Source organism: Galleria mellonella, unplaced genomic scaffold, assembly GCF_026898425.1.
Source record: "Galleria mellonella isolate WM207_F2 unplaced genomic scaffold, CSIRO_AGI_GalMel_v1 utg132, whole genome shotgun sequence".
NCBI lineage: Eukaryota > Metazoa > Arthropoda > Insecta > Lepidoptera > Pyralidae > Galleria > Galleria mellonella.
The window spans coordinates 5,285,775-5,297,617 of NW_026441989.1; the positions used below are offsets into that span (position 1 = coordinate 5,285,775).

The 11,843-nt window shown below is 32.5% G+C and overlaps 1 protein-coding gene across 1 annotated transcript; it reads left to right on the top strand.

Moving 5' to 3' along the window:
* The first annotated feature begins 7,164 nt into the window (after positions 1 to 7,164).
* On the top strand, positions 7,165 to 10,883 carry LOC113518099 (60S ribosomal protein L13). The gene is made up of 5 exons (XM_026902866.3): positions 7,165 to 7,308; positions 7,440 to 7,701; positions 8,652 to 8,801; positions 9,455 to 9,607; positions 10,733 to 10,883. The coding sequence occupies exons 2-5, from the start codon at positions 7,459 to 7,461 to the stop codon at positions 10,850 to 10,852; spliced, it is 666 nt and encodes a 221-aa protein (XP_026758667.1). The 5' UTR covers positions 7,165 to 7,308; positions 7,440 to 7,458; the 3' UTR covers positions 10,853 to 10,883.
* Positions 10,884 to 11,843: the final 960 nt, after the last annotated feature.

Sequence of the window (11,843 nt, forward strand, 5' to 3'; positions counted from 1 at the left end):
AAGATTTACAAAATACTCATCATCACACATTGGTCAATTTTATATTTCTGTTTATAGTTTTATGCTATAACGTAATAACGTTAAATCTGCAAACATAAACTCATTGTATTAGTTCCTGTATATTGGAAGAATATTGTTTTCAAGATCCTGTATCTTGAAAACCATATTCTTCCAATATATAGGAACCCTACCCCTACCTACAGTTACCCTAATTTGAAAGCCAGGTCAAAAGAAATAACAATGCAATCACATATTTCTTAGTAAAGATTTACAAATATGTGATATTATTAAATATATTTCAAAGATATATATATTTCTTAGACATGTCTATATGAAGTTTTATTCGCAATTTAACAGAAGAACTAGGGTTATAGGATGAACATGATCCGAAGCCCGCCCTTTCTTCCCCTTAAATCCAATTAGTAAGAAGTGTAGTGTAATCGATTACATTGTCCTAGTCGGAGTTAGGTATCCATTTTTTTGTAAAATATCACGTTTAGTGATCATTCAAGAGCACTTCAACTTTTAAGTTATTCAACCGATTGTATACATCATATTTCTACATTGTAAAGCAATATACAATAAGTACCTATGTATATTTTTATAAATTTCAACTATTAGATATTATATGGGTAATGCTTTAATACATATATCAATATATATTTATAACATATATTGATTCTAAATTTTCCAGTAATATTAAATAGTGATTACGATTGATATTTGGTTGTCACCAAATACCAATAGAGAGAAGTAAATATTAAAAGAAAAAATTAGTACGGTACAAAGTGATAGGTACTTGTTTAATATATAAAAAAACAACAACATTTTGCCACACTCCAAATTTATTTATTACACAGTGTTCTATTGTTAACTTATTTAGTTTACACTGCACTTTTAACTAACTTGAAGGTCCACTTGACTAGCGACGCACGAGACGATTAAAGGTTTTAATCCCTTTTTAAGACTAGAGGCTCTCTACCTACATAATCTGTATGTTCTAAATATTTTATTTAAATAAGTAAAATGTTTCAAGCGTATTTACACATAAAACATGAAACTATAAGTGTTTTCTCCGTTTTTTATATTATATCCGGGTATAGCACACTTAATTCTAACTACATTCATGTAAAATTAATTTCACTTCAAAACGTAAAAATAATTAAAAATTATTTTCTTCATACTCCCGCCAAATCAGCTTTGAGCATATATTGTTCAAATTATGGGCCTATTATCTATCTCGCTTTAACATTATATTTTCCAAAGAACAAGGAATTAAATAGAAGGACTGATAAACTGCCTCCTTTCTTCTTATGCAAATATAATTAGTAAGTCAACGACGAAAGATACATCTTCAGTTGCTGTTTTTGTTAATTCATAGCAGGCTAGTATATAAAAAATGTTATACGGCCGTATAACCCTACTAAATCCTGCTTGTATACTTTCTACATAAACTGTGTTGAATATATAATCTAGTAATGTAAAATTTATCATTGTCAAATAATTGACATATTAAATATTTTCTATACACTAGCCTGTTATAAATCGAGAAAAATAGCAACTGATGGTGTATCTTTTGTCCTCTTTTTACTAATTATATTTGGCAACAAAGGGCAAGCAAGTAAAAGAGGCAACCATATAGACTGTTCATTAATTTTTCATAAATTTCAAGTTCATTGCTTTTTTAAAAGGTATTTCTAGATAGGGGAGAAAATTTGCATTTATTAAGGATATTTTTTGTGTACGAAAAATTTTATGATATTTAAGACACGAAATTTTATTATTATCGTAACATATATGTGTAATACTTAAAGGAAATGCAGATAATTTGGTAATACCCTATATGGATACTAATATATACAAACACATATTATATATGTATAAACATTATATACATAAACATACACATACTTAATAGTACACATACAACAGGAGAGAATGAAGGAGGAAGATGAAGAAAGAACGCAGGAAAATACTACCAAAGGGAGACATAGTAGGACTTAACAGGGTTTTTGAAACTAGTGAGTATTTGAGCACACCGAATAGAACCAGAAAGTAAATTCCACAAGCAAACTGCCTGAATAGTAAAGGATTTAGAATGAAAGGAAGAGGATCATTCTTCTTCCTTTTATTCTAAGTTCCGCTCATGCGCAAAATTTGAGGCGGAGGTTATTGACGCTGTGCAAAGTATGATCATTAGACTCACTGAGAAACACGAAATGATTTTTTAGATAATCAGAAGCAACGGGGTTAAAAAGGATTATATAAAGAAACGAATGGATTACGATGAAAACGGATAGGGAGCTACTTGAGCTGAGTACAAAATTGAGAAATGTGATCATATTTGCGAAGGCCAAATATGAAGCGAATACATATATTTTGAAGACGAAGAATTTTAGTACGTTCGTCTTAAATATGAGTTTTAACCACGTTGCTTACTGTCAACGAGATTAATCATTTTGCATCTGGAAAAATGTCTCAAAAAATTGAATAGCGTCAATTTATGAGTACGAATGGATGATCTAATGGTTAACTGTTTGCTTTATGCAGATAATGTAATTCTAGTTGCTCCTTCTTGTCGTCATCGTCGTTGATAGATATGTATACCTTATTAATTATAATGAGAGATGATCACATGAATCAAGGCTTGTAATTTACATTGCAAACAAAATTAAAGGAGCAATCTTTGAAAGAGAATATTCCAGAATTGATATTGTAGTTTTAGTATGGATGAAATTCACAATAGTATGAAAGACAGTAGATTTAAAAAAAAAATATAGATATAGAAATGAAAAAAGGCGTGTTACATTTTTTAAATGGATAATAATAATAAAACATATATATGAAGTGACAATTCCGTCCCTATATAAACTTTACCGTTCCTATTGGCATTTTAGCTGTTCCTTTCAGTCATATAGCCGATCCTATTTACAAATCTGGCATTTCTATTACCTCCATATTTCCATCATTATTATTAATGATAATAATAAAGCCGTTATTACTGAAAGTATTACATTCGTATTTTTCTTCCTCTTAATACTATAGACACTAACCTACATTTCCAGTTTTTTCTTTCACATAGGTTTCGTCAAAATCATTCTATTTTTCTCTGTCTTTCGTTAATCTATACCACAACTTTCCTGCTGTTCTTTTTGTCGTTCTCCTATCTTTTCTTCTGGCTTCCTTTCTTTCGTGTCTCATATATTGGATATCAGTCTGTGACTGATTGTGTCCATATGTTATTTTGTCTCCTGATGATATGCCCCGTCCACCTCTACTTGAGTTCTATTACAGTTACAGTACATCTTTCAATTTTGTATTTCCTTTTATGCAGTCTATTGTTATTTTATCTTTAATTTTATATTGAAAATGCTTCTTGCAAACTTGTTCTGGCAGACACGTAGTTTATTTAAAAAAATTCCTGTTAGAGACCAAGTCTAACATTCATATAATAAACATGGTTGCAGACACATATTAAATAATTTTTGTTTTTTTACTAAATATAATAATCTCTTTTTGAATATTTCTTTAAATGACCAGATTAGATTAGATTATGATCACATTGTAAAATTTATATATAATATATAGTCTATAATTAAAACCAATAACCGGATCAGGTGCTACTTGTAGGGACTGGTCCCTACAGGTAGCATCTGTTCACGAGTATGATAAATAAGCAAGTCATAATTGCGCTCAACCATATTTTAGGGAACTCAACAACCCAGCCTACCACGCCACCACCTGTCTAGACATTTTAGTTAGCATTTATTTAGCAAGATTTACTTAGTTACATCATGATTTACTTATTTTACAAGTTTTATTGCCGGGTAAAATTGAAGGTGGTAAACAAACACCCATAGCAATCAACACTGTATTTGGTTTTGTTCTTATGGGAATGACAGTGACAACTGCGTGGTCACTCGTTCCATTTTCAGTAAATTATTTATCAGTGGACGTTAGTTTGAACGATGCACTCCAAAGATTTTGGGAGTTCGATGACGTGCCATCATCGATTAATTCAAATCTATCTGATGAAGATGTTCGATATAAGGATATTTATCAATCAACACATGGCCGTGACATTGACGGCCACTATATCGTACAGTTACCATTTCGTGATCAAGAACCGACATTTGAGGGTTCATATGATGTAGCTCTTCTCATGCAACTGGAGAGACGTTAAATTAAAAATCCAATATTTCATCAAGAGTATTCAGCACATATTATGGAATATTTGTCAACAGGGCAAATGGAAGTCGTACCTTGGGATGAATGTATATCCTCGTCTGCCTATTACATACCACACCATGCAGTGGTGAAAACTGACCGCAAGCTGCGGGTTGTCTATGACGCTTCCACCAAAGATAAGCAGGGCGTCTCTTTAAATGATACTTTGTTGGCCGGCAGTAAACTTCAATCAGATATCAGTCTCATTATTTTGCGGTTTAGGTTACATGCCATTATATTTTTAGCAGACGTACGACATATGTAGTATCGATAAATCATCGTTGATAAAAAGCATCGTGATTATCAACGCATATTATTCAGAAGTTCACCTGATCAACTAATTCAAGAGTATCGTCTCAATCGAGTAACATTTGGTATGTCGTCAGCTGCATTTCGGGCCATCCGTATCATGCAGCAGTTGGCCCACGACGAGGAAAAGTATTTTTCTATAGTAGCAGAAATATTGCGCAATGATTTGTACGTTGATGACGTTGTTACCGGCGCACAAAACCTCTCCCACGTAGTAGAAATAAAGAATCAGCTTGTCGACATCATGGCTTCAGCAGGCTTTGAACTCCGTAAGTGGTCCTGCAATCGGTTTGAAGGGTGGGATATGGCGTGAATTTACTGGGTACAGAGGAATAACACCCGCGTCCTCAGGAATGGCAACGCATGGGGGGTATCATGGGCGAAACAGTATACTCTGTTATGTCCATGGTACTGCTCATGTCTATAGGCGACGGTTACCGCTTTCCATCAGGTGGGCCGTCAGCTTGTTTGCCATTCTAAGTTGTATAAAAAAAAAAATCACGCGGCTGTTCTGCAAGATAAAATTGTGTCGTGTTCCTAATGAGGAATAGCATTTATTTATTATTCATAACGCTTATGGTATCATTATATATTTTGTATATTTATCTATGTATATCACATGTATCACGTGACACATCAGTTATTAACGTTATCAGCGTTCACACTTGCAGAAGACTTGAGTGAACAGTTCTTCATTTTGTATTGTTATCTGGCTTCAATTCAATTCGCCAGCAGGTAGGGGAGGGGTAGAAATGTTAGAACATTAAAACAAGTACATTCAATTGTCCCGCGCTCTCCCTTTCCATTCAACCTATCAGCGAACTCGACCAATCAGAGCTGCCCAAAATGACAACATTCGAGAAACAACAAAAATCACCGATGGTGGCCGTTTCGCGCGTTCAGAATAAAATAATCATAATTAATGTGCTTCAATGAGGCATTCATCCAAGTTTGTAGCTAAAAGTGAACCTAGGACGATCGACAACTCGTACACTTGTGGGCAGCTCCAGGCAGACTACAACAAGAATACTCGTAAGTCCTTACATCTTTTCTGTACTCGTTCACTTGTGCCGGTATTTTACAGCAGTAATAAAGCCCTATTATAAGTTTCTACACTCCTCTTAAATCAATTTTCATGCCAATGATATTGTGATATATTTTATGATGATCACGTGGTTTTACTACACTGGTACCAAGTGCAGGGAGGTGCGCTCTATTCAACGGTTGAATAAGAAGTGCCTCCTTACCCTTTTTTTCTGAATGTGTTTGCTGTTAAGTGTGGATGGCCTTTACAGTTTCACTGAACATGTATGCAGGAGCGAGTGCAAACGGCAGTCCAAGCCCGTGAGAGGGGAGCGACAGAAGTGTAGACTCTTACTTATGGACTGCGACGTGCGCCTAAGGGCGCCAGAGTGGCTCGGAGCTCGGCTTAGGCCACCGCACTTCAAGTCCCGTCAAAAGACGCCGAAGGGTCGGTATGTCGTGATGGGTGGGAACTCGGAGTTGTTGGAATGCGCTCGAGGCAAACCTGATTGCGCGCGGATCCTGTGTTGCGTAAGATCTTCATCCCCGCCAGCGGGGACGGTGTGTGCGATGTGCGGGTGTATTTGCAGGGGATCTCAACGAAGATTCCGCGGTAAGGAGGGTGGGGAATGCGTTGGCTATCGTAATGAAATTGTCAGGGTCCAAGAGTACATGCCTCGGGCGACAACGTCTGGGAGTAACGTTCCCCGTAGGGGGGGCCTCCCTACTCAAGTAACAATCTTTTTATATCTACGCGGCCGAATTCGAGTAAACATATCAGCGAAACCATATGTTCTTACAATTTTATTACTTTTTATTAAAGTATCATAATAATAAATAATTATAAAATCAATTAAAATATAAATTAATGTTTTATAATTATACACTACAAGAATAATTTATTTCAAAATTTGGTATAATAACAATTTTAATATTTTATTACTTTAAAGTAGTCAGTCTGATTTTTATTAATAAATGTAGGTACATATTTTGACACAAGATGTTTAAAGATACTAATATAATTTAAAAAATATCTAACACATCCGTAAGAAAAAGAATTTGATCTTAATTTCAATATATCAAAAGCGTTGATTTTGTTATCTTTGCTGTTTATTTTGTCATCATTATTACTGAAGTTCAAATATTTTTATTGTATACAAAAAATATACAAAATCTTGAGTTATTTGAATAAATGCAACTTCAGAAAGTATAAAATATTTTAGTAACAATACTTCTGATAAATACTCATTTCTATTTGTTGAATTATATCGTAAGTTTAAAAGCCTAAAAATAGTCAAGTATGTGGACCGATTTAGAAAATAATAATATTTATGCCAATGTATGAAAATTCACATTGTTTTGGTGTGATAGAATGAAAAATTAAATGTTGTACTATTAGGTGAAATAGCTAAAAGTTATATATAGAGGCAATAATATTTATTTTCTCTACTCCGAATCTCAATCCTGGTTCCATCCCTATTTATTCTCTATCCATATTCACCCCATTTACGGTACTCTGCTACTATTACTCAAGCGGTTACTTACTCTGTGCTACTCAAGTACGTAGAACTTTTCTACTTACCTGACTGTTTAAAATTCCAGATAGTTTATCATATTGAAGACTAGGCAGCATGGTCTCCGACCTTAGCCTGCTCCATAACGTAACAAACATACTAAAAAAAATTAAGTAACTGTCAATGTCAAAGTGTCATATTTATTTTTCTCTCTTTCTTTCCAATTTTGGCTCCGGTTAGTAGTATATTTTAATCTGAAATAATTTTTTACATATCCATATTATATCACGAAATAATGATTTTGATGAAAGTGCATATAATGTATTATTTAGATAATGTCATATTTCATTTTACATTTACTTTTAGGTGAACTTGTTGTACAAACATGGGGAAAGGTAATAATATGATACCAAATGGCCATTTCCACAAGGATTGGCAAAGATTCGTGAAAACGTGGTTTAACCAACCTGCTAGAAGACATCGTAGAAAGCAGAATCGTATCAAAAAAGCGAAGGCTGTTGCTCCGCGTCCTGCGGCAGGACCACTTCGACCAGTCGTTCGTTGTCCTACTGTTCGTTATCATACAAAAGTTCGTGCCGGGCGAGGGTTTACTCTCCGAGAAATAAGGGTAAATTTGTAGGAATAATTCTAGTTTATTAACTAGACAGTGAGTCATGAAAATTACCTATCAAACGAAAGTACTAACTTTGTCAAATTCCCATTAATATATCTAAATTGTATGAATTTTAAAATCTGCATCTAAATTCTGCTATAATATAATCTTTATTAATATCATAAATGTGAAAGTGAGCTTGCATGTTCCGTCTTAATTAATTATGAAATTTGGGATCCAGGTTAGGCAATGAAATTCAGGGTAAATTCTAGTTTATATTGTGTGTCTGTAAAAATGTTTGAATTTCTACATTTTTTTTAATGGATGATACTGGAATCGAATTGTATCAGTCAATGGTCAGATAGCTCATCATGATGAATACATATTGAATTCAGCATGATAGTTTTCAGAGTGGACCACATGGAGGTCAGTTTGTTAGGGTATGTTGCTAGTAATGGGACTGGTAGTCTGCATTACTAATAATAAGAATCTATGTGTTTGAATGTTGGTTATTCAGTCATATATTAACAGCTGAACAGATTATTTTTTTATGAGTAGTTTATAGTCAGTTGATAACTTGGAGTTCCATGATGTTTGTAGTCTTACTTGTTTTGCTTTGTTTGAACATGTTAAATGCATACCAAAGTATATTATAGTTTCACTTGTTGTATTTTAACTTATATGTGAAATGTAGCATATTTACATTTTTAAATTTTAATGTATGCCTTACAGGCAAACATTTAGTTTTAATTTTAAACTGTAATTTTTAGTTTACAATCTTGTGTTTCTTTTCACCTAAGTCAATTTCTCACTTTTTTTTTAAACCTTTAATTTGGTTTTATTGTTTATAGCTTTTATGTGTAAAGTTTATTTATACAATTTACACTTGTTGTGAAGCCATGGTTGTTAGTATTTATATAGTTTTATTTATTCCAATAAATTGTTGTTACTATTATTAATTTCAGGCTGCTGGGCTGAATCCTGCATTTGCTAGGACCATTGGCATTGCTGTGGACCCACGTAGACGTAACAAGTCTGTTGAATCTTTACAAACAAATGTTCAACGTTTGAAAGAGTACCGTGCACGTCTCATCCTCTTCCCTAAGGGCAAAAAGGTACTTGCTTTCCTATGTATTCATAGTTTGACATATTTATGAATGCATTTTAAGTTTTTTATTGTTCTTGGTCCTGGTGATAATATATCTTTATTGATGATTAACTCTCAATATAGACACCAGGTTCATTTAAATCAAGAAAATGTATAAATGTAATTTAATTATAATTTTATCAATTGGCAGCAAACAAAAGTTAAAAGTTTAGATTTTTTGTATGTATGAGATAGATAATAATCTACACTAATATTATAAAGAGAAAAGATTTGTATTTTTGTATGTATGTTTGTAATGAATAAACACAAAAACTACTTTGCTGGTTTCAAAAATTTTTTCACCATTAGAAAGCTACATTAACTCAAGGTGTAAAAAAATGCTATCTACTAGTTTTTTGTAGTTATTAATATAACTACAAAAAATTTCGCGATACTATATGTTCAACTATATATTGTTATGTCACAATAACCACTTTTTACATTTTAAAAGTTGATAGAAATACCGAGCATAATTACACCATGTTATTCATACTTCTGTTTAAATCCTTATCCAAATAAATGTAAATAAAAAAATATATAAAAAACTTAGTCAATTTAATTAGGTAGGATCAGATAAAAATGTAGAGTAAATAAAGATTCATTATAATATTTGGCCTATAGGTATTGAAGGGTGAGGCAAATGAAGAGGAACGCAAATTAGCCACACAACTTCGTGGTCCTTTGATGCCTGTACAACAGCCTGCACCCAAATCAATTGCACGTGCTATCACTGATGAAGAAAAGGATTTCAAAGCATACCAATATCTTAGAGGGGTATGTATTTATTTTAAATATAAAAATGATTTTTCTCATGATTAAAATTGTGAATGACTTTTGCAGATTTTCGACACAATTATCATACCATCATAATTAAATGACTACCCTCCCTCTCTTGCATCGAGAAAATGATATTGTAGGATAAAAGAAAAATGCTATATTGTGCTATAATGCTATATAGGCCCAACAAGAAAGTTAATCTATGAAAAAGAATTATAAAAATTGGTTTAGAATAAGCAATGTATCACGCAGTATTCAAAAGAAAGTCATTAAGTGCGAATTGAACTGACAATAGGACTCGCCCAGTAAAGGTTTCATATACAAAATAAATGGTATTGTTATTAGGATTTTCTTACTGTGAGTCATTATTGTCATTAAAAACCAGATTGAATATTGATAATAATTCATGCCTTCACAAAATTTGAAGATTGTGAAGCGAGAAATCAATACTGGTACTACTTCTGATGGTGATTTTGAGTAGATTTTCCTATTTTCATAAATTGAAAACTACTGGACATAAAAAGACATAACCAGTTTTAGAAAGTGCAAATAATTCCCTTTAATATAAATGACTTACTTGGACTAATCAACCAATACGTATAATAAAATTGTAACTGGTTGCTGATTGTATGTAGAAGATATATAAGAAAAATTATTATATTGGGGGCTTTATGAACCCAATAGAACCGAAAACAATGATTTTTAGTAGTTTTGTGTTTGTCTGTTTGTTTATGCACACTAATTTCAGAAATGGTTTAACCAAATTGAACGCCATCTTCACTAATGTTTTGCAGTTTACCTCGCTGTAAAACGGCAATTAATGCTAATAATAATGGTGGTATATTTAATATAAACAAATAAGTCACTTTGTCTCTTCCACCCATTAAAGCCATAAAATTTTGCTAAGTTCTTATTTTATTCCATCCCAATCAACTTCCATAATATTTCTCGAATTTACTTTCAGAAAACTAAATAGTAGATAACTTCCAGCTGTTTTAAGCAATTTATATATTATTTTTATATGTATATACTGAAGAATATGAGTTGTTTATGAATAAATATGTTTTTTATCTTTCTCCTTCATTAATCTTCATTGTTGAATAAATTATTACAAACTTTCAGGCTCGCTCAATTGCAAAACTTGTGGGTATCCGTGCTAAGAGATTGAAAGATGCTGCAGAAAACCCAGATGATGTCACTAAGGCTCCTACTGCTGTAAAAGAGGCGAAAGCTAAAAAGTGATTGTAATAATTAAATAAATGTAAACTGAAAACTGGTTTTATTTTATTAGTACACTAACTTTTGTCCGCAACTTCGTCTGCTTGGATTTTGGAATACAAGTAGATTTTGTTCCACAAAAAAAGACTTTGATTATGACAAAACCAATTCTGTATTTTGATTTAAAAACTAAACTATTAAACTGATTTTGACAAAATTTCTGTGGGATCGAATAAAGAGCATATCCTTTCAGATAAAAAAAGGATTCTCCAAATCGGTTTAGAAATGACGGGAGTTTTTACTTCAGAACTCCGTCATTTATCCTTTCAACTGTGTCATGCAAAATGGTGGAAAATACATTTGTGGTGTCTCGTGAGCGGACTTTAGACAGACTAGATATTTTTAGCGTATAGGTTTAAAAAACCTAATTTTTCCGAAATCTAACTGGAATTATACAAAATTCAGTTTAGATTATATTCCAACTAGATTCCTTATGTAATTTCTTACTCTACACTCGAATTGCATTGCAACTGTTCTATGAGAAAAAAAATGGGGTCACCTATAAATTACCTTTTATTTTCCAATTAATAAAAAACTAAGTCCTTGCTGGATGTAAAATTATATATTTTTTTGTATAATATTATATACTTGATAAAATTAAAATAAAATGGCTTATGTTCCAATACATTTTTTGGTATACAGCACTTGTTTATAAACATGGACCAAAAAAGTCCCTTTTCATTTGACACTTAAGTGGGTCTCCTATTTCATTATTTTATGTAGATTCTTGGCGTTAGGGAGAAGGGGTGGTTTGTTTACAATAATTTAAGCTTATCGCCAAGCTAGTTTAAACAAAACAGTATATATGACATTATTATCTATATGTCCGCTAAGCGGACGCGACATAGAAACGCATTTTTTCACTTCACATAGTTCTGAATAACATCTGCAAATGTAATAAAGATGTGGGCCATCTAAGTCATATTTTCCTTCGTTCTCGTCTATCGTTCCTCAT

Excerpts from the sequence above, each read along its gene's own strand:
- LOC113518099 (XM_026902866.3), top strand. The coding sequence starts at position 7,459 with ATGGGGAAAGGTAATAATATGATACCAAATGGCCATTTCCACAAGGAT. Across the intron at positions 7,702-8,651 it reads TTACTCTCCGAGAAATAAGG|GCTGCTGGGCTGAATCCTGC; the intron begins GTAAATTTGTAG and ends TATTAATTTCAG. Across the intron at positions 9,608-10,732 it reads CATACCAATATCTTAGAGGG|GCTCGCTCAATTGCAAAACT; the intron begins GTATGTATTTAT and ends ACAAACTTTCAG.